General features: G+C 46.3%; 1 protein-coding gene across 1 annotated transcript; it reads left to right on the top strand.

The window, feature by feature from the left end:
- The first annotated feature begins 8,122 nt into the window (after positions 1–8,122).
- On the top strand, positions 8,123–12,055 carry LOC147039986 (uncharacterized). Its single transcript, XM_085902121.1, has one exon. The coding sequence runs from the start codon at positions 9,121–9,123 to the stop codon at positions 11,542–11,544; it is 2,424 nt and encodes an 807-aa protein (XP_085758247.1). The 5' UTR covers positions 8,123–9,120; the 3' UTR covers positions 11,545–12,055.
- Positions 12,056–23,755: the final 11,700 nt, after the last annotated feature.

The raw sequence follows: 23,755 nt of genomic DNA, 5'->3' as shown, positions 1-23,755 counted from the left end.
GGGAAGGTACTATGTGCTTGGTCACGTACCAGTTTTTTTCCATGACGTCTTACATTGGCCTCAGATGACCCAAATGCTTTCAGAATAGACTGCACCTGCATCTCGGCCAGTCTCAACCAGATTCAACCAGATGAGGTGACAATGTTCTCACGGAAGTAACAATTTTCTCAGGGATGCTTCATCCTGTTTCCCACTTCCAAATCTTTTCAACTGTCCGTTAACTTGACATTTGCAAATGTTGTTTTCTCTGACTTGTGTTCCGTCAAACAGCATTTTGTTTAGGCTTTAACTTGATGAATGTGACCGAGGTCACGCTCGTGTGTGGAATTTTAGTCTTCCGTCACTTAGTATCACCATTAATCCTTTCCGCCTTCTTGTCTTTGCTCACATTTATACATTCATGTGTAAATGGAAGATTAATATGACATACATGTTTGATATTGATTAAACATTGTGACAATAATAACACATACTTTCACAATAATCAATTTAACACATAATCATAACTATGATCGTGGATTCTCTTAGTTAGCAGGTTACAACACTCAAGCAGCTTCAAAACATATTTTGACAAGCTGGTGACCTCTAGGTTAAGCTCAAGCGTGGGATTGCAGTCTTCCACCCACGCACAGTATCACTGTCAGCCCCTTGTCCTTGATCAACTCTTAATACATTCATGTGTAAATGAAACATCAGTGCCATGATGCTGCTGAAGTTGCTACTAACTATACAATATTGCAAAGCAGAATAAAATAAAGTATATTGCAGCTTACTCTAACTGTGATTAACATGTCTCATTCTCATTACCTAACGATGAGCATGGGCTTCCCTAGTTACCAAATTAAAATATTCAAGCAGTTTCAAAGTATATTATAGCAAAACAAAATAATATAACATAATCCAAAATTGTGTGTTGCTGTGCTTTAGAACAAGTCTTCATCTAATCGATGAGTTTTTGAACTATTCGTTTACTATGTTAGGTCAATCTGACTTTGGCACCATCTTCTGGTGAAATTTGGAACGGGAATGGAGATTTACTGGTTCAACCAACAAATTCCCCTTTACCAATTTAACAATAGTTAATTTTGAAGAACTAACTTTGAAGTAACTCCTACTCAGGGCCCCCTTCTTCAGGTCTTCCATGTCAAGCTTTGAAATTTGGAATTTCATCTTAGCCAATTCGTCTGGGCCAAATCCAATACACACTCACGCACCATCTCTTACCATCCTATCCACCATGTAACTCGATACACTTTAAAGGGAAATGTGCTTTCAGCGGTTAGCAAACATATTTTTTAAGGTTGTGTGAAACATATAATCATATCAATATAATATCTAGTATTGGAGTGCTTGTGTGGATTGGTGGGGGTGAGGAATGTGTAGGCACACTGCATGAACTTGTTTTCTTCTAAGAGTTATGGAACAGGCCCAGGAAGAGAGTACGGGACGGTACGGAACGAAGGGAGTATCAGACGATAACACCTCGAGGTCGGTGAGGAACGAGAACAAAGAACAATACCACGTCCAGGTGGTTGGGCTTCGAGAGGAAAATCCCCAACTCCTGACCACAGTGATGACACCTCGACGGGGAGGAGATGACCATCGACCAATCATCACACAATATTTTGCATGCTTTAATATTCATATTATGTTTCTTTAAAACTGGGCAACCCGGAAGAATGTGTCGTCTTTTGGTGGTCACAAAAACGCACGAGTTTTAGTGTGAGGGACCCGGGACCCAGGCCTGTATTAGTGCGCTTTGTTAGGAATAAACATTTGGTAAATTTGGTCTGATTGATCTACTGGTCTTCTCTTTGACAGAACGAACTCGCAAAATTGTTAGGTGTGCCAGTGTGTGGATTAGGACATAGAAACTTGTGTTAAGTGTTGATCGTAATTTGGAGTCAGATCAATAGCTAAAATCCGTATCCTAACAATTTCTTGGTGACCCCGACGTGATGTCAAGAGAAGGGTAATTGGCAACTCGTGGTCTGTATCCAGGACACCGGACAGCGTCTGGGACGCTGTCTCTCGGTCGGCGAACCGTTTGGGAATAAAGTGCACAACGTTGAGCTGGTACAACGTCTCCTCAACCCTGAGCGCTCATCACTGATAAGGTAAGCAGAATACCTGTTACTATAAGTCGAAATTCTGCAAATTGAAAGAGGAAATTTAAGAGGAGACTGTTGTTCAGATCAAATTAAGTGTGCAAGAGATACATACGGCGAATAAGTTTGGAACTTACGTGTGTGACGTGTACGGTAAAGTCAGGGACTTACGCGTATTACGAATAGGTCCGGGACCTAGCCTAGTCGTGGCGGACAAGGGTACGTTGACGAGCGTATTCAGATAGCCAGGTTTTTTTTTTGAGATCCTGGGAGCTGTGAGGCTCTCCCGAAAACATCCGGTGGTAACAGTTCCTTCTGTGAGAGATCAGACCGCTAAAACATCCAAAATGCCCCAAATTGATAGGAGTGTGTGTGAGATAGTGTGTGTGATGAGAGGAGTGCGTGTGCTGAGAGGAATGAATGGAGTGAGATAGTGTGTGTGATGAGAGGTGTGTGTGCGCTGAGAGGAATGAATGGAGTGAGATTGAAAGAATGTATGCAATGTGGTAGCGTAAATTGTGAGTGGCATTGACAGAAAGAAAGTGGCAAAGGAGCGTGTGAGACGAAAGTCTTCGCGAAATTGGAAGCTGACAAATTGTTTCAGAGTTTTTCAACAATTTGGGACATGGAACGTTTCTCACGGCAATTGCAGCAAAAAGAGAGTCAGGTGCTGAAAAGAAAGCTCTCCTTAGAAGACAAGCAGAAAGGGGCCGGCTGGCGTGAGCGCAAGGTGCTCGAGAAGCACATTAGGGAGAGAGAGGAAGAGCGACGCTCTTTGCACAATGTGGCAACAGTTGCAACAGCTTTGTTTGCCACTCAGAAGAAACTGCCCGTAGAAAGTGTTGTTAATGTGAGAAAAGCAGAGGAGGTAGAGAAAGCTGACATAGACTCAGTGCTGAGAACGAGGAGCTAAAGAAGAAAGTTGAGCAAGTTGATGAGCAGCGTAGATGTTAAAATGGGTAACGGAAAAGCGAGACAAGACGTGAAGAGCAAGTGGAGACAGAAAGAGCGTTCACAGCAAGACTGAGGAGGGAGGTGCCCTTGCCACAAGTAGCAGTAGCAGTAGTAGTTTGAAAACATTAAAATGACATTCCCACAACCCACCGATTTGGCCCCCACTATGTTTCCTTATGATGTGAAAATGTCACCTGCCCAACATTATGTAACATGTGTGGAGAGTTGGATTGAAACCACAGGTCGCCATCCGACTCTCACGCACGGGGCAGAGGTGCTCTTCTGGACGGCGCTGGTGGATGGACTTCCGCCAGATGTGAAGAAGCAGCTAATGTCAGACCCTGACATTCTGGTTTGTGCCGAGGAACGATTTAAACGTCATCTTTTGCATCACTGCAGAATGTTTACTGAGTCAGAAGCTAAAGTTGATAACGAGACAGACGCATTATTCAAACAGTTGTTGAAATTATAGTTGGCAAAAATGCATGGTGAAGCTAAACAGTCTAAATCACAGAAAAAGGAAATGCAAATGTCACAGGCTCCTCAGGTGGTGGGACGCGGAAGGGGCCAGTTCCGGGGCGGATACAGAGGCCGGGGAGGGTGCACCTGCTTACCCGGGGAGGGCGACATACAAAAACCATTCGCCCAACGCATGCTTCATCTGCGGCAAAACCGATCACTGGACAAGAGAATGCCCGCAGTATCGACCGCACGGAGCCGCCCGCCCAGCCGGAGGCCCGACACATCAACCTGAGGCGCCGATGCAACAAGCAGGAACAGCTCCGTCTGGTGAACGGCCCTGGCAACAGCCACAAACACACGGAGGTCAGTACTACCAACATGATGATCTCTGGTGTGGACAATTTGAATAGGGCAGCCCGGGGAGCAAGAGAAGCAGTGGCCCAGCGGAGTCAATGCTTCATGTGACAGTGGAGGGAAAACCTGTGCAGATGCTGGTGGACACAGGAGCAACTTATTCATCCATAAACACTGCCCTTCCTGTATCCTCACTGTCAAAGAAAACAACAACTTTAGTCGGCTTCTCGGGAAAACCACAAACTCTGCCTTTTACCAAACCACTTGAAACTGTGATCACCCGGACGGGGTGTAGACTGTGGCACAAATACATCCATTCCACAGACACTCCGATCAATTTGATGGGGAGGGACTTGTTGTCAGCTGTTGGGCCAGAGGGAGTTATTATTCAATTTCCAGATGGTGTCAGCATCCAGTGCTCACAACAAATACAACAACATGGCTGGAGCCAGAGACCCCTGCTGGTGGTGGTGTGTTCTCGACCTACCTACTGTGGAAACCCTGGATCTGCTCACTGACGCCATACCACCCACCTGTTGATCCTTTGCATTGCACTCTATATTATGACCGAAAAAGTGATGATGTATATCGGGATTTGTTTGAAAATATTGCACATGTGGGATTTAACTTCATCACGCATTTTGATTGGTAAAGAGGGAGTTGCAGCGGCATCTGAACTGACACATGAACAAATGCAGTGGTTCAAAATGACAGAGAAAGGGGTGCCACACATTTCCCTAGCTATTGCCCCAGGAAACAAGGTCAGACAATTGGGCTCAATGGTCAAGCGGTTGTTGCAACAGACCGATTGGCGGAAAACTCACATTCCTAATTTGTACTGGTTTGAGTCTCAGAATGCATACCAAATTAAACAACCCATGGCAGACAGGATTGCTGGAGATGATGTTGGTGTTCCGCGGTCCAGTAATCTGGACGGGGAACACCCAGACTCCTGTTTGCGTCCTACGTTGAAGCCTAAGCCCGGCCTGTTTCAGCCGACCCCGTGTGTTAGGGTTGAATAGATTAGGGTGATCATATTATGTTGGAATGTAATCAGTGGTGATTGACCTAGATTAGGGTGATCATATTATGTTGGAATGTAATCAGTGGTGATTGACCTAAGCTTGTCCTGTCTTAACAAAGGAGCAGAACAAAGTGCTAAGATCCTTTGCACTGATTGACCAATTGTAGAAGACGCAATCAAAGTTGTTTTGTCTACTCAACATTGTAAAACATCCCCCGCTATGATGTGATCAGAGGCCAGGTGTTTCAACCCCCACCTTGGCCACCACACATGTAAATTGTCACCCCCACCCTTCTTTTCTCAATAAATACTCTCTTGCATGGGTGCAGCGGCAGACTTTGTTCGAACAGTGCTGTGTCAACAGCATCGAACAATTTCTCCACTTGCAGAATTTGTTCGGACATTGTTGTAACTACAATGACGAACAGATTCTCCACGTGCAAGTGTTCAAAGGGCATACTGTCTCCTGTGTTGTTCTTGCACAGTAGGTTAGAGTCGGAACATCTCTAACATTTTGGTGCCGTGACCCGGATCCAACATACCCGCTGCTGATCGACGGAGGACGACGTGCTGCATTGTCGACAAGCCAGCGTCCATTAGGAGGACCTGGTAAAGAAAAGACCTGGCAAGTAAATTCTTCGCTGGGCCAGCATCTAAGGTCTGCCTTCGTCGAACAGCAGTGGATTGACGGAATCCGAACGTGCAACGAACCAGGGGACAAGTAAGTTAAAGCCCTAAGTGTAAACGCGTAAAGGTGCACAAGATATACGGCTTTGGTTTGTCCGAGCTATGAGATACGCGTAAAAAATTAAAGGTGCACAAGATATACGGCTTTTGGTTTGTCCGAGCTATGAAGTATACGGCTTTTGGTTTGTCCGAGCTATGAAGTTTACGGTTTGGTTTGTCCGAGCTATGAAGTGTACGGCTTTGATTTGTCCGAGCTATGAAGTTTACGGTTTGGTTTGTCCGAGCTAAGAAACAGCTGAGGTTCTAGCTGTTTGCATGAAAGTTGTGTGGTTGAGAGTGTGAATGGTAGGATAATTTGACTAAGAGGCAATTGTTGTTGAACGGTCAATTTAATCCTGCATTGAGGATCCTCAAAAAAGTAAAACAAAAAATTGAATAAAAATTGGAAAAATCGAAAAATACCAAGTTAAGATAGGAAACAAAAAACGGTAAATCTCTAACTCTTGAAGGTGATGAGAAGTACATGGCAAGTATGCGATACATGCCAAAGTGGAAGAAAAAGTATGGAGTAGAAGGGAAGTTGAAATGTGGAAAATAGTGGTTGATGTTTTGGAGGAGAGTGTGGCTGGGAAGACAAAAGGACTGAGAAAGGAAAGATAAGAGGGAGAATTGCAATGTGCTAGAGTGTGGTTGAAAACTTCACGAGCGATGTGAACAAATTCAAAAGACCAAAAAATGGAAAGATAAAAAGTGATGAGGCTGCCATTCCATTAACATTTGAAAAAGAATTTAGGGTGCATAATGGCATCCCATTCAATGATGCAGCTGAGAGTGCTTATCAGCAACAGCTAAAATATGCGCTCCCCAATGGTTCCCCACCTGAATTAGACAACAGGGTGCGGAAACACTTGGTGGATACAGATAATATCCACCGCATCAATGACAAACCTGTTTTACCAAAATCACTTTTTAAGGCAGCAGCAATTGCAACACATGTGCCTTGCCATGTGTCGACAGGAGGGATGAGGTCAATTCACTACCTTTGGTTCAGATACTTAATTTTTTTTTTTTGTAAAGCATGTCCTGTTTGTGTAAAACATAATCCACAGGGAAACATGAGACCTAAGAGAGGCTCGTTTCCAAAACCATCTTACCCATTCCAAATCATGCAGTTGGATTTTGTTGGACTCACAGAGAAGAACCTGTGATCAAACTCTTTTGGATTGATGTCAACGCAACTGTTAAAGGACGAACGTTGCCGCAAGTGGCCTACACGGAGAGACCAGGAGGACACTGGATGGGAGCTTTGGATGTCGCTGCTAAGTGTCAGGATGAGAGAGCCATTTCAAGTGGTTGTCCGATGCTGCCCGCCAACTGGACAAGTGTGTGCACCAGTGTGGGTGACAGACCACACCTACAGGATACAACATCATCAGCTGACGACAGCACGCAACTCTTCTGCACGTCGACGCAGGACCGTTGTGACCTTTGACTCTCATGATCCTGTCTGGGGATGGTTCTGGACTTGATGACTGCAACACGACGGTTCCAGCAAGGAAGCAGATCCACCATCGACAGCGTCCCCGCCCCCGATTCAAATAGAGGCAGAATAATCCTCTTCCCCCTTGGTGGCCAGGTAGTCTACCCTGGCCACTGAAGACGACAACCACACGGCAGACACTTCCAGGTTCTCCCCCGACGAAGCAGTGCTGCAGAGGGGGTGAGAATTGTGCTCACCCTCTAACAGTGGGCGTGCCAAGCCCCCGACGGCTGAACAATCACGAGCAATTTTTGTCTTGACTGTTGTTATTGGTAACATTCTGGTCGCCTAAGGCAGAGGGACCGTGTGAGACTTTTCCTGCATTATAACATCTTGCCGCAGGTTTTTCACTCACACACTAAAATTGATCTACGTAGATTGCAATGATACGCTGTTTCTGTGTTTGTTGTTTTGGTTTTTTTTTGTTTTTTAAAATTGTTTTTCTTGACAACATCATATGATAAACAGGAGGGATATGTTAGGGTTGAATAGATTAGGGTGATCATATTATGTTGGAATGTAATCAGTGGTGATTGACCTAGATTAGGGTGATCATATTATGTTGGAATGTAATCAGTGGTGATTGACCTAAGCTTGTCCTGTCTTAACAAAGGAGCAGAACAAAGTGCTAAGATCCTTTGCACTGATTGACCAATTGTAGAAGACGCAATCAAAGTTGTTTTGTCTACTCAACATTGTAAAACATCCCCCGCTATGATGTGATCAGAGGCCAGGTGTTTCAACCCCCACCTTGGCCACCACACATGTAAATTGTCACCCCCACCCTTCTTTTCTCAATAAATACTCTCTTGCATGGGTGCAGCGGCAGACTTTGTTCGAACAGTGCTGTGTCAACAGCATCGAACAATTTCTCCACTTGCAGAATTTGTTCGGACATTGTTGTAACTACAATGACGAACAGATTCTCCATGTGCAAGTGTTCAAAGGGCATACTGTCTCCTGTGTTGTTCTTGCACAGTAGGTTAGAGTCGGAACATCTCTAACACCGTGGCTGGGAGCAGAGGTGATCATTGATTTCACCGACATGTATACAAGAGTGAATGGGAAACGCTTTTTGCTTGTGTTGGTTGACGCTTACTCAGGCTGGCCTGAGGCATATCCGTGCTCGAAAGAAGATTCTGCTGCTGTGATCAAGGCTTTGATCACCCATTACATCCCCACGCATGGTTTTCCCGCCCTGATCCGCTCTGACAATGGTACACACTTTAACAACAAAGCCTTGGCCAAGGTGGAATCAATTTTGGGTTTGAAGCATCGATTCGGCTGTGTCTACCATCCTCAGAGCCAGGGCAAAGTTGAACGAATGAACCGGACTTTGAAGGAAAAAACTGGCCAAAATTATTGCTCAAATGAGAATGAATTGGCTCCAAGCGATTCCGCTTGCCTTGTTGTCTGTGCGGCAATCTGTTAACAGGCACACTGGATTTGCACCGTTTGAATTGATGACAGGTCGTCTAATGCCGGGACCAGCAACGACGCTCGTCCCACCGGAGGATGTTACGGTACCAAATTGGTCTCATACAGCATAAGGGTCCTATTTGTCTGCTTTGGTGTCCAGTGTTTCTGCACAGATTGGAGAGAAAACCGCTGCGGCGGAGGAAGGCGTGTCGGTGGAGAAACAGCTCACATGTACACGTCTACGTCAGAGTCATCTCCAGAAAGTGGACGGAGCCCAGGTGGAAGGGCCCCATTTCGTGTCTTGGCCAGGACGTCTCACGCGGCCCAGAGCGACTTCAAAGGACGCCGGTGGTATCACTACTCACACCTACGTCGGGCCCCAGAGTTTGTTCCGTCAGGATGAAGGTATTCTTGTTTGGCCGTGTCCCGGACCCGGCCAAAGGGGGGAGACAGAAGGAGAAGGAGCAGCAATACGGAAAAGTAAAGGGGAGGGCTCGAAAGGATTTTCGGATTTTTCAGAATTAATTTTAGTAGTGCTATTTTTAGTAAGTTGTCTTTTTGTGTGGACATTGATGACAATTGATGAGACTATCCAGCAGAAAACGTCCCAGATTAAAATTTTACCCACTTATAAACAATACCGATGCAAAGGAGAAGTAGTTTTTGTGAACACAACAGAAGAGCTCTCACGAGAAGAACAGGAAGGTTTGAGACAGAGATGTGACAGCGGGAATTGGCAAATGCATGTCACATTGTCTAATTGGACAGAGACAAACCAAACGTTACAGGACAAATTGGAAAAGTACCAGAGAAGGGTGTGGAGGAAGCAAATTGAACAGGTAAGGGAAATATTGGATTTAGCCCCACCAGACAGAGAAGGGACATGTATTCACCAATGTAAAGGGGATGGACGGTTTGTAGTTGCTTCATGTCATGGAAAAGGTAAATTAACATACGGAGAAATGTGGTTGTTTTATTCTCAATGCTTAGGGGGTGAGTTTAGTTTGTCTTTGGTTGAGAGGGCATTGGGTAGTCACGGCATACAATTATTCACTCAGATGATGCAGATGGCGAGGAACGTAAGTCAAGGTAGGTTAAACGATAAATTGAAAAACCTAGCCCCAATCATGGAACCGTTGTGGTACTGTAATGGAACGAGGTGCCACAAAACAAACAGTAACGTGTCTGAGTACCATTTAAAATCCCGGTCCAAAAGGCGAGTGGTGGCTGGGGTAACTCAGACACACCGGGGACTCTGCGAACCGGTTCAATCATTTAAATGGGGAATCCAGGTTTGCATCCCTAAAAACGTGACAGTACAAATTACCATACCGTTTGATAGTTTGGTAAGCGGGCAGATTAGAGGACAGGATTATCGGGATTATGATTGGTATTTGACCAACGAGCTAGTTAACAGAGGTTGGAAAAACTTGGTATGGGACACCAAAGATTGGTATAAATCATGGGGAACTAGTGTTCAAGCGAAACAACATCAGCAAATGATAAAAGGGGAAAAAACGCAGATAGGCATCACTTTGTGGGTTAATACTACGCAAGATTTACATTTAGGAAGACACACAGTGGGATGCTGGGGTTTCCAGTTAAACATATATGTGCATGGATACCCGTATTGGCAGGTGTTCCTATGTCAAGGTGAGGATGACAAACAAGAAGTATCCGTGAGTCCCTCGACAAACCCTCGAATCCTCGTGGAAGCAGTCAGAAGCATAGATGATTGGTTTAGGGTCACTACGGGAGTCACCGCTATAAATAATAATTGGCTTTTAATGGCAGAACAAGCTGCTAATACTACTGGTGAAGATTGTGTGGTCTGTCTCAAAGCAAGAGTAGTGTTAAAAGTCGTTCCAGCTGCAATAGAACTATCTTGTATTTTGCAGGTGTTGACCAAGTCTAGTACCAATGGTGACTGTTTGATTTATGACGATATTTACCCAGTTGTAGGCATGGAAAAAAGAAAGCCCATTTTTGACAACCATGTGACTCAACAAAATATGACATGTTTAAAGTTAAAGGGAACCGGCATAAGTATTGGGACAATAGATTCCACATGGTGCAAATTCAATTTGTCACTGACTGTAACCTCTCCTCTCTCTCGTGCAGACATCTGGTTGTGGTGTGGTGATGACAAATTATATGATCGCTTGCCGAAGAATGCATCAGGTATCTGTGCCCTCGTGTCTTTGATAATGCCTGTGGTGGTTGTCCCCATTGAAATACAGAATCTCAATTGGGACCTGGAGTCCCCATTGGCGGAGCTCCTGAAGCGAGCCAAAAGAGACGTTTTGCCCCCGTGGTTGAGCGACGACGATCCAACATATATTGACGCTATAGGAGTGCCCCGAGGTGTACCAGATGAGTATAAACTCGTTAATCAAGTGGCCTCGGGATTCGAAAGTATCTTCCTATGGATCACCCCCAATAAAAATGTAGACCGTATTAATTACGTTCATTACAATGTCCAACGACTGGGTAATTATACAGCTGAATCATTTGCCGCAGTTCATGAACAATTGGCCGCAACGTCATTAATGGCGTTCCAAAATAGAATTGCGTTGGACATGCTATTGGCTAAGGAACATGGTGTGTGTGGAATGTTTGGTGATGCATGTTGTACTTTCATCCCAAACAACACGGCACCAGGGGGACGACTGACCAAGGCGTTGGAAGGACTAAGGACACTGAATAAAAAGATGAAAGATCATTCAGGTGTACACACCGATATTTGGTTTGATTGGATGAAAACGTTTGGAAACTGGAAAGGGCTCATCATGTCTGTGCTTGTTGCTGTGGCTATTTTTACTACAATTATGATGCTATGCGGTTGTTGTTGTGTTCCATGTATTAGATCACTCACTGTCCGGTTGATCGAGAAAACCGTTGGCCCGTTGCCACCAATGGGCCAATATACCCTGGTGGCTCAACATGAGCCACGGGAGGAAGGAAGGACCGATAGCGCGCTGGTAGCTATTTGCTAGAGTAGCGGGTGATGACCTCATAAATGAGGTCATGAGAGGGAATAAAGGGAAATGTGCTTTCAGCGGTTAGCAAACATATTTTTTAAGGTTGTGTGAAACATATAATCATATCAATATAATATCTAGTATTGGAGTGCTTGTGTGGATTGGTGGGGGTGAGGAATGTGTAGGCACACTGCATGAACTTGTTTTCTTCTAAGAGTTATGGAACAGGCCCAGGAAGGGAGTACGGGACGGTACGGAACGAAGGGAGTATCAGACGATAACACCTCGAGGTCGGTGAGGAACGAGAACAAAGAACAATACCACGTCCAGGTGGTTGGGCTTCGAGAGGAAAATCCCCAACTCCTGACCACAGTGATGACACCTCGACGGGGAGGAGATGACCATCGACCAATCATCACACAATATTTTGCATGCTTTAATATTCATATTATGTTTCTTTAAAACTGGGCAACCCGGAAGAATGTGTCGTCTTTTGGTGGTCACAAAAACGCACGAGTTTTAGTGTGAGGGACCCAGGCCTGTATTAGTGCGCTTTGTTAGGAATAAACATTTGGTAAATTTGGTCTGATTGATCTACTGGTCTTCTCTTTGACAGAACGAACTCGCAAAATTGTTAGGTGCGCCAGTGTGTGGATTAGGACATAGAAACTTGTGTTAAGTGTTGATCGTAATTTGGAGTCAGATCAATAGCTAAAATCCGTATCCTAACAATTTCCTCCTTTTTCTTTCTTTCCATTTGTCCGTCGGCAATGCTGGTGCCTTCTACCGCACCTCGCCGTGTGCAGATCGTTTCGGATCGAATATTTTTTTTCCCTGGGAGCCGGGATGGCTGCGCACATCGGTCGGGACCGGCGTGACTCTTCGACGGCCATCCTGCTCATCAGGCCGGTGCTGACCGGGTCCCTTGCCTTGGCCTCGCAGTCGCGACCCCTGTGGGAGGTCCACTCCTCCGTGCTCGTCGGAACCAACGACCTTAGCCGTGCCAGCCCCATGGTGACCATCTGCACGTGCCCCCAGTGGGTGCCCAGGACACTGCTCACGTTTGCCTGTTTTGTGATGTTTTACCGGTTCACGATCACGGTCCATTGGGCGCCGTTGAACTTGACTGACCTGCACCTGTGGAGGCTATTCTGTGTGTTTTGGGGTGTTCTTTGGTATTGAGGGGGGCTGGTTGGCTGCTGTTACGTTTTTCCTTTGTCTTGTTGCTTTGTTTTGATGGCTTTTAACTTTCACACTTACTAGCTTTTTTTGTGGGGCCAATAAATGATGCTTTCCATGCCCAATAGTTTTGCGGTTTGTCGTCAAATTGCAGTAAACCAGCGCTGACAAGTTACCGTATTTTCACAATTAAAAGACGCACCGTAATAAAAGGCGCAGTCTCAGTTATGTGTGCCATGACTGTGTTTAAAACACATAGGGTACACCGCATCATAGGGCGCGCGGGTTTTATATATACAATCCATGACCACATGTTCTCAAGGCGCTTTCAACTTTGTCTGCCTTACAACAACACACACACACAAACGCGCACGGCAGTGACTCTCCAATACAAATAGATACCAAATGGTCAGGTGACGCTTTCCCGCCTTTTCACGACAGTATAAAACCTTCTGACCTGGAGATGGGGGGTGTTGTTACATCTGCTGAAGTGCCATGTGGACTGACCGCCATCAAACAACCCAAGATTTTGCCAATAAAGAACTAAGCGTTACCCCATATCTTAGTTTTCCTGACCCAACAACGGACATCATCAACAACACGCAACAGCCGTTGGAATCGAACCCGCACTTCCCTAACTGTGAGGCGGACGTACTAACCAGTGGACTACGGAGCCGCCAAAGAATATGAATATTATATTGAGTCAAAAACAAACACAACAATTTAAAACCATCGAGGATGTGATTGGAACACATGCACGCAGAGCACAATGCATTAGCAATTCATCTCTTAACCTCTCGGCCACCTCGTCTTGTTCATCCAGTGTTGACACGTCACGTTATGTACGTTGTGCCAAGATACTTTGGCTGCGAAGATAATAAAAATCTGACGAGGATGTGAAATGAAATGATGAGTGGAGAGTACAATGGAGTAGATATCGCCTGAATATCTCACCCACCGCATCTCATGCATGAGTTGTATGGGCAACATGATATGGTATGTACAGTGTAGTATAAACTGCAAGGTAATATGATACGATACATTAGATGTAAAACAAAGAAGAGGTCAGCCACAAAAGAAGTGACACTGTCGACAAAGAAAAACTTTTTCAATGTTGTCTCAACCCAAATCTTTGGGATCATCGGATCTGCGCAGTTGGATAGTTCCCCCAACATTTTAACATCGACATTCTTTCATGGTCTGCCTGCGTGTCCTGGCTGATGATCCTAAAGGTTTTCAACTTATTTTATGTTTCTGCATATAAGCCATGATCGTATAGTGATAGGTAGGCGTTGTGGCCACAGCGATTCCGGCTCGAATCTTCTTTGCAAAAGTGTTACACACAAGCTTTGAGGGTACAACCTTTTGCATGTTTTCCTTGTGCCTGCGTGGGTTTTCCCCGGGTTTTCCTCCCACATCACAAAAACATGCTTGGTCAGCAAATTTAGTCATCCAAATTGCTCATAGGTGTGAGTGCAAGTGCGAATGATTGTTTGTCTCAGTGTGCCCTACAATTGGCTGGCAACCACTTGCAACGTGTCCCCCGCCTACTGCCCGATGACTGCTGGGATAGGCTCCAGCACGCCCGCGGCCCCCACGGTAAAGATAATGGATGGAATGGACGGAATTGAATGGGTATCAGTTTAGGTCCTGAAGAGGGAGCAACAGCAATGTGTAGATACTCATTAGTTTATACAAACATATCTACTTCATCAGGGCAGCTCGGTGGCGCACTGGGTATCACGTCCACAGTTAGGAGGGTGTGGGTTCAATCCCACCTCCAGCCCTCCCTGTGTGGATTTGGTATGTTCTCCCCATGTGCGTGTGGATTTTCTCCGGTTTCCTCCTTCATCTGAAAAACATGGTTGGTGGGCTGCTTGAGCACTCCAAATTGCCCCTAGGTGCAAGTGCAAATGGTTTTTCATTTCTGTGTGCCCTGCGATCGGCTGGCAACCAGTTCAGGGTGTCCCCTCGCCTACTGCCCAATGACGGCTGTTCTGTTGTCACCTGAATGTCCTGTTATTTACTGTTTTTTTTTGTTATTTTCATGGAACTTAACTGTGTGCCGTTTCTGTGCTTACATGTGTAAGTGAAAGTCATAAAGCTCTGTGTGCCGTGTCTGTGCTCTGATGGAGCAACTATGTTTGGATAAATTAATAAGAGTATTTACACATTGCTGTTGCTCCCTCTTCAGTCCTTCAAAAGGCAAGGACAAACTAACAAAGTACGTCATGAACACAGGGATAGTGGATCTGATAGACGGCAGGTCAATCTAAATCTCGTCTCTCAATAACTGTAGTAATCAGTTATGCAAGGAACACAACAACATCCATACATCACATAAAAACAAAAGACAGATTACACATGTGCTTATGTCGGGGTTGGGGGAATAGTGGTGGCTGTAGGTATGAGAGTATCAATGTCTGTGCAGGTGTCGTTAGAAAGTGTGGCGGAAATTTGTATCAATTGGATTGGAGTTCGTAATTTTTAGCCATATCAGTGGAGAAATAGGGAGCAAGAGCACAAACACCTCACATTAAGAGAGTAAACGAGGGAGGACGGGGTGGTGGTTGCAAAAGGTCAGCAATAAACTGGCGTGAGGAGGATGTCTCGCCTCAATTCTGCTGTTCAACTTGAATGTGTGAGTGAAAAATCTGCGGCAAAAAGGCTCACACGTTCCCTTTGCCTTAGGCAACCAGAATGTTATCAAAATCGTCAGGATGAGATAACACTTGCTCGTAGCAGTTCAGCCGTTGGGGGCTTTCCACGCCCATTGGTGCAAGCACAATTTTTCCCCCCTTTGCAGCTCTGTTCTGTCCGGAGGGAACCTGAAAACGTCTGTTGTGCAGTCTTTGTCTTCAGTGGCTCAGGGTAGACTACCTGGACACCATGGCTGAGAGGATTATTCTGCCTCTTTTTCAACCGAGAGTGGGGACGCTGCTGATGGAAGATCTGGATCACTGCAGGACTCTTTCACAGGGGCACACTGGGACAGATGATACCACGTATCTCTTTTACCGGCCAGCTGTACGACATGTGAGGTGCGGTCCACCACTTTATAGGGTCCAGTCCACCCAAGCCCCGTCCAATTTCCTCAGGACCTTCAGCGAGACATTTGGGGTGAGCCGGATCTCCGCCTTTACCTCCGGGTCTGCACCAGTTTGCTCAGCAAACCTGGAATCATAAAACTGGACAATTGGTCTCAGATGTGTGTGCGCTTACCACGATCTGGATCAGCAACTGGAAGGGTCGAAATTGGTCCAGGGAAACAGCGACCTTTCTGCAACTCAAAATAGGTGTGCCCAGTTCGGGAATAAACAGACATGCACACACATCAATGCGATAGGGAGTGCTTGAACCCAATTCAAATTTGTCTCTGCCATGACTTTGTTCAGTGTATCTTTCAATGTTATCTTTGTTTCATGTCCAATTCACCCCACTGTTCAAATCATTCATCATTTTCACAATAGTGCTTCTGTAATCCTCCCATAATGGTTCAACTGCTCAATTTATTTTAATATTCATGATGCAAATAAATCAGCCTAAAATATATTATTAACAATTTACCCTTCAATAGCAGCTTCACCCCTCTGTTAGGGTTTATGAACTATCTTGATCGTATGATTATGTTGGGATGTAGACTAGAATGATGAACTTTGTTTTAACCTTTTACCTTTCCTTGACTCTGAAAAGTTTAACCATTCAGTTGTTGCCACTTTCCAAATGGTGTGTTGTTTAGTTAGTCATCTGGAAGGCTCCACTAGGTTTTATTTCCACGACCTCGTAAAACAATAAACTGGGACCCTCTGAAGTGGTTAACCATTTGCTGAGGTGACCACCACACATGTAAATTGTCACCCCCACCTTGGCCACTCTCACCCCCACCCTTCTTCTCTCAATAAATACTCTCTTGCATGAATCCAACGGCAGACTTTGTTCGGACATTGCTGTATCTAAAGTAACGAACAAACTCTCCACTTGCAAGTGTTCAAAGGGCATACTGTCTCTCGTGTGGTTCTTGCAAAATAAGTTAGAGTCAGAACATCCCTAACACCCTCCATGAGTCGTCACCTTATTGTGGTGGAGGGGTTTGCGTGTCCTAATGATCCTCGGAGCCAAGTTGTCTGGGGCTTTATGCCCCTGGCAGAGTCACCCATGGCAAAAAGGTCCTAGGTGAGGGGTCAGACAAAGCACGGCTCATAAAAACCCCTTATGAGGAGAAACTCAATTGGAGCTGGCGTGCGAGGCAGAGATGTTCCGACGAGACATAGTTGGAGTTGCCTCCACACACAGTTTGGGCTCTGGGACAAGTCCTCTTGAGAGGGGCTGGACTCTCTTCCACTCTGGAGTTGCCAATGGCGAGAGGCATCGATTGCCTCCCGTCTGGGCGCCTGCACATTGTGGTTCACCGCGGTGAACAAGAGGGTAGCCTCCCACTGCCTTGGGGGTGGGGAGGACGGGTCCTAACTGTTGTTTGTGTCTATGCACCAAACGGCAGGTCAGAGTACCCACCCTTTTTGGAGTCCTTGGAGGAAGTGCTGGAGAGCGCTCCTTCTGGGAACTCTATCATTTTGCTGGTTGACTTCAATGCTCACGTGGGCAATGACAGTGAGACCTGGAAGGGCGTGATTGGGAGGAAGCCTTCCCCCGGATCAGAACCGAGCGGTGTTCTATTATTAGACTGGGTGTGTTCCAATAACAGAGGAATCACACTTCACAGCCTCCCTGGTAAAGTCTATTCAGGGGTGCTGGAGAGGAGGTTCCGTCGGGAGGTCGAATCTCGGATTCTGGAGAAGCACTGTCGTTTTTGTCCTGGCTGTGGAACAGTGGACCAGCTCTATACCCTCGGAGGGACCCTCAAGAATTCATGGGAGTTCGCTCAACTATTCCACATGTGTTTTGTGGACCTGGAGAAGGCGTTCGGCCGTTTCCCTCGGGGAGTTCTGTGGGGGGTGCTTCGAAATAACGCAAGCATGCTGAAGCCTATCTCAGCAGTTATCGGGCAGTAGATGGGGGACACCCTGAACTGGCTGCCAACGAAGCGCAAGGCACACAGAGACGAACAGCCATTGGCACTCACGACAATTTGGAGTGCTCAATCGGCCTACCGCCGACCAAGCATGTTTTAGGGATGTGGTAGGACACCGAAGTGCCCGGAGAAAACCCACACGGGCACGTGGAGAACATGCAAACTTCACACAGGGAGGGCTGGAGGTGGAATCGAACCCTCACCCTCCTAACTATGAGGCGTACTTGCTAACATATCCTAACAAACTAGAAAATACAAATCAACCAAAATACCTCATAGTTTACATGCAACAAATTAATCTTATACTGTTATATACTGAATATCATATTGTTAAATGTCAATCCATTAATCAGGAAGCTAATTCGTCAATGCAGTCAAGGCCCTGCAGCGCATAGTGAACAAGGCCGGTAGGATGACTGGGTGCTGCTAGACAGCCAGCAAACCAATACAGAAAAACTTCACTCTCAAGGCTTCCTTTTTGTTAGAGTGGTGCTCACTCTCTTATTTGCAAGAACCAGATGGGAGACAGTATGCCTTTTGAACAGAGAGGTCGTTCGTCATTGTGCATACAGTGATGTTCGAACAAAGTCTGACTTAGGCCTCTTGCAAGAGCATATTTATTGAGAGCAGCAGGGTAGGTGTGAGAGTGGACAGGGTGGGGGTGAACCCCTGGCCTCTGGTCAAATCATAGCAGGGGGTGTTTTACAATGTTGTGTAAACAAAACAACTTTGATTGCTTCCTCTGCAGCTGGACAATTAGTTCAAAGAATCATAGCACTTTGTTAAGACAGGACAAGTTTGGTTAATTATTACAGGTTACATTCCAACATAATTCTAGGATCAAACTAATCCATCAACCCTAACACTTTTCTTGATCACGAAGTTTTCCTTCCATCAAGGATATAGCAACGCAAAGGGAACACGTGTCAACACTTATACACAAATGGTTCAGTTTGCTCTCTTTATTTCTGGTTTCGGTTGTATGTGAGTGAGATGAGATGAAATTAAATGCACTGAAATGGAATGGAGTGAAACGAAACAGTAACTCCAACAAACAGAGGAAGAATGCATAGAGTATTAACATCTAAACATGACAGACTTGCTCATAGTACGAAGCTTATGAGAGCTGCATGCATAATATACACGAGATGAACATGAAGTGTATGTGTGTGCGTGTGCATGCGCGTGCGTGTGTGTCTATTCCATGGTGTAATAGTTACCACTCTGGACTCTGAATCCAGTGATCCGAGTTTTAAGTTTCAGTGGGACCTCAAATATTTGGTCATATAGTATTTGATGAAGTAATCACATGTTCTCCGAGTTACAATGTCAACTGGTGGAACTTACTATAGATCTTGGATGGTTTTAAAGCTAATGCTCTTCTGGATTACCATGTAATGTTTGCATGGTGTGATTGTGAGCACTCTGAATCTTGCAATACAAGTTCAAGTCTTGGTAGAACTTCCAATTTGTAGTCATTCACCTGGAACAACAATTTGGAAATTCCAATTCAGTACTTTGTGTACAGCCCTATGAGTGTGTCAGCTCTGCTTCCACTACTTTTGTCAATTTAGTAAAATAAGCCTTAGTTAGTGCATTGTGCTCAGAAATATTATGCTCCTCCTATGGTCACTCCTAGGGTTCGATGGTATAATGGTCAGCACTCTGGGCTCTGAATCCAGCGATCCGAGTTCAAGTTTCGGTGGGACCTTAAATATGTTGTCATTTAGCTGGGAAAAATTTGCGAAAAGGCAGCAGCTTGTGTGCTTCCTCATAAAATCGTATGCTTCCCTACACCTGAGGGTTCCATGAGCGCTCTCGACTCTGAATTCGGTGATCTCTGTTCAAGTCTCAGTTGGACCTCAAATCTTTGGTCATGTACAGTCGTATGCAAAGGTTTGGGCACCCCTAATAAATTTCAAACACAGTGATATTTGAGAAGTTGTCAATCGTGCGCTTATCTGATGTAAGTGACTGGCTCTCAGTTTAAAGGGTAAAATTCTGTACTTGAGCCCCTCTGCTGTAACACAGTATGCAGGGGAGGTGTGAATTTATTTAAGCCGCTTCGGAGAGAGGATTCATTCCGAGTCTCACCACTGTTCAGGTAATTAATCTATCGCTAGATCAATTCCGTCTCTTTGAACGCCAGTCCCGCTGAAATCAAAGAAACCCGAGGGTTGAGTAACTACTTTGTCGAGACCCAGGATCTCCTCAATCGCGGCCGTCTGCAGTGGCTCTCTCTCCTATGATGATTGTTGCTCTTGTTATCCGCTCAGAATATTTTAGCTGTCTTTGTTAAGACCACGGGAACTCGTTTATTTTTACTCGCATACACTCACACTAGCTGAGCATAAGATAACAATTTCGAACCAGATCTGACACTCCTTGATGTCAGGATTAAAGCTGTCTTCACTTAAAAAAAACTCAACGGGGTACAGTATGACTAAGACAGAAGAAGAAAATAATATAAGGTTTAAGATTAACAAATCCCGACTATCCAATTTAATTCAGGCAGAAAAGATTAAGTCGTCAATCATATAATTGAAATAATATGGTTTAGGATGCTAGAATTTGAAGAAAAAAGGTTAAAATAGAAAATCACTTTTATTCGAAATTAAAAGATTCATTTGTCAGCATTTAGTCTTGAGCCTAATGCTTCTAAACAATCCTCTAAACAAAGTAAAATGATTCAGGATTCTAAAAGTTGGAGAAAAAGGTTAAAATGGAAAATCACTTTTATTCGAAAATAAAAGATTGCCATAATTTTCGGACTATAAATCGTGTTTTTTTCTTAGGTTGGGTGGGGGTGGGGGGGCGACTTATATGTGAATTTTTTCACAAATTTTCAAAATTAAAAAATTCAAAAAATAATAAAGGGAAACCGCAATAAACGAACCGCAACGTAGCAAGGGATTGCTGTAATTTGAATTTCAAGTGACGTGAGCAGCGCGGCGGTTGTTTACATTAAGGACGGGGAAGATGGACGACAACCTTCACGCGGTCTTCCCTGTGAGTAGCAAGGTCAAGGTGCAAAACCCGCTTGTGAAACTAAAGTCGACAAACAAACGCAGAGCACGCAGAGCCGGCAGACTGAGGAATGGCGGACGGGCAGCCATCCCGACCGTCGAAAACCGAGGCCTGTCGGTGCTTCAACTTAATATCGAGGGCCTTACCATCGCCAAACTCGAAGTCCTACGGCACCTGGCCGACTTCAACGGGGCCGCGTCCTGCTCATACAGGAGACGCACTGTACGACCAACAACATCCTCAAGATCCCTGGGTTTCATCTCGCTGGGTCCATCAACACCAAGCAGCATGGAGTGGCAACCTTTGTACGCACTGGAATAAGCTGGGCAGCCTGTAACCAATCCCCACCAGGCTCCAACATCGAGTGGCTGGTTACCAAAATCCAGGAAACTTTAGTCATCAAGGTTTACAAGCCCCCAGCATCGGAGCTAACCACAATGTCAATCCCATCTGCAACTGCACCCGCAATCTACGCAGGCGACTTCAACTGTCAGCACACAGACTGGGGGTACAACAACTCAACACCTAGCGGAGTGGCGCTGTGCGAATGGGCTTCCAACACTGATGCCCAGCTGCTGTACGACCCCAAGGAACCCCCAACCTTCTTCTCTGCACGCTGGAACACCTCCACCAACCCGGACCTGGCCTTCGTCATTAACCGCAGCAACGACCCAAGACCGGAGAGGCGTGTCCTTGACAGGTGCCCCCGCTCACACCACCGACCTTCCATCATCAAAGTCCCATCACTGGTGGAACCGGTGCCAGGGAAGCCTGTGAAGAGATGGAACTTCCGAAAAGCCAACTGGGAGACGTATGCTGAGGAGACGGAAAGGAGGTCAGCCGGCCTGCCAGACCCAGAGTCCACAGATGTGGATGCAGCCTATGCAACCTACTGCCAGATCCTCCTGCGTGCGGCAAAGAAGAGTATCCCACGCGGATATAACAGGAACCACATCCCAGGCTGGGATGAGGAGTGTAGCTGCCTCCTGAGGGAACACCAGAGAGCTAGCTCTAGAGAAGAGGAGGACGCAACGGCAGCAGCACTGCTCGAAAAACTGGACTTCTCCCGCAAGGCGAGATGGACAGAAGTCGTTGAATCAATTAACTTCACCTATTCCAGCCGGAAGGCATGGCAGACCATCAACCAGCTCACAGGCAGAAATACATCAGCCCACAGATGCCCAGTCACTGCAAACGCAATCGCCTCCCAACTCCTGAAGAATGGTCGCTTCCCGGAAGCAGACAAAGACCTTGCACGACTGATATCGCGTGAGGTGTCTTGTATCTCAAGAGCGGCCAACGTCGATTCCAATCTCTCGGGACCCTTTACAGCAGAGGAATTCAGTGAGGCCATGAGTAAGCTAAAGCCGGGCAAATCCCCGGGCCGTGACAATATCCACCCGGAGTTTGTCATCCACCAGGGCCCAACAACATCTAGATGGCTTAGAGCTTTCTTCACATCATGCTACCGGAGACTAAAGCTCCCAAAGATCTGGCGTAGGGCCTCTGTGATAGTTCTGTTGAAGCCAAATAAAGATGCGAAGGACCCCAAGTCATACAGGCCCATCTCACTGCTGAGCGCCCCATTTAAGATCCTGGAAATATTGATACAAAGCCGTATAGAGCCAGTGGTGGACAAACAGCTCCCACCGGAACAAGCTGGTTTCCGACGAGGAAGGTCAACAACAGACCAGATCACCCTACTCTCCCAAGACATAGAGAACAGCTTCCAGGATAAGGAGAAAGCTGGAGTGGTATACCTGGACCTAACTGCCGCATACGATACAGTCTGGCACCGGGGACTCCACCTGAAACTGCTGAGGACCATACCAGACCGGCACATGGTGCAGTTCATCATGGAGACGCTTTCCAACCGCAGCTTTACTCTCCAAACCAGCAGTGGGCAGTGCAGTAGGCTCCGAAGACTGAGGAGCGGTGTACCGCAAGGGTCAGTTCTCTCACCAATGCTTTTTAACATCTATACATACGATCTACCGGACACAGCATCCAGAAAGTATGGCTATGCAGACGACCTTGCCATCATGCTGAGCCGACCAACGTGGAAGGCGACGGAAGACGGCCTGAATGAAGATATGCGCACCATGGTAGCATACCTTCGAAAGCGGCGTCTCCAGCTCAGCCTTGGAAAGACTGTTGCTGCGTCATACCATCTCTGCACCAGGGAAGCAAGGAGAGAACTTGCAGTGAGCATTGAGGGCAAACGCCTGGAGGTTCAACGAGCCCCGAAGTACCTCGGCGTTCGCCTGGATCGGACCCTATCCTTCAAACAACACCTTGATGATCTGAAGGCAAAGGTGACATCCAGGGTTGCACTGATCCGCCGCCTTGCTGGAACAACCTGGGGAGCCTCTGCTAAGACCTTGCGGATTTCTACTCAAGCGCTGGTCTTCTCTGCAGCCGAGTACTGTGCCCCAGTTTGGAACAGAAGCCCCCATGCCAAAAAGGTGGATGTGGCAATCAACAACGCCCTTCGAATTATAACAGGATGCCTGAAGCCCACCGCCGTGTCCCTCTTGCCTGTCCTTGCGGGAATAGCGCCAGCCAACCTTCGCCGTGAGGCTGCCACCCTCGTTCTCGCCAGGAAGGCAAAAAATAACAACTGGCACATCCTGCATAGCACCACAACAACTCCAGCTCCACCAAGCAGACTCAAGAGGCGACACGCCTACAACATTGTAGCACAAGAGACGCTCAATTCCATCCCCAAGGGCATCTCCAGAGATGCTTGGAAGCAGGAGTGGGAGGCAGCTGGTCCTTCCCTCATGCACCGTTACATCTGGGATCCAGAAGACGGCGCCATAGGAGGAGACGAACTACCTCGCCAGCAGTGGACCACACTGAACCGTTTAAGAACTGGTGTTGGGCGCTTCAACACATCTATGCGACAGTGGGGACTGGCGGATAGTGCGGCTTGCAAGTGCGGAGACCCCAAGCAGACGGCCGACCACATCATCAACACCTGCCCCCTAT

Source organism: Syngnathus leptorhynchus, chromosome 21 (assembly GCF_054491065.1).
Source record: "Syngnathus leptorhynchus isolate UIUO chromosome 21, UIUO_Slep, whole genome shotgun sequence".
NCBI classification, from domain to species: Eukaryota; Metazoa; Chordata; class Actinopteri; order Syngnathiformes; family Syngnathidae; genus Syngnathus; species Syngnathus leptorhynchus.
Note: the sequence above shows the minus strand (reverse complement) of the source record. Positions and strands in the feature narration are given on the sequence as shown.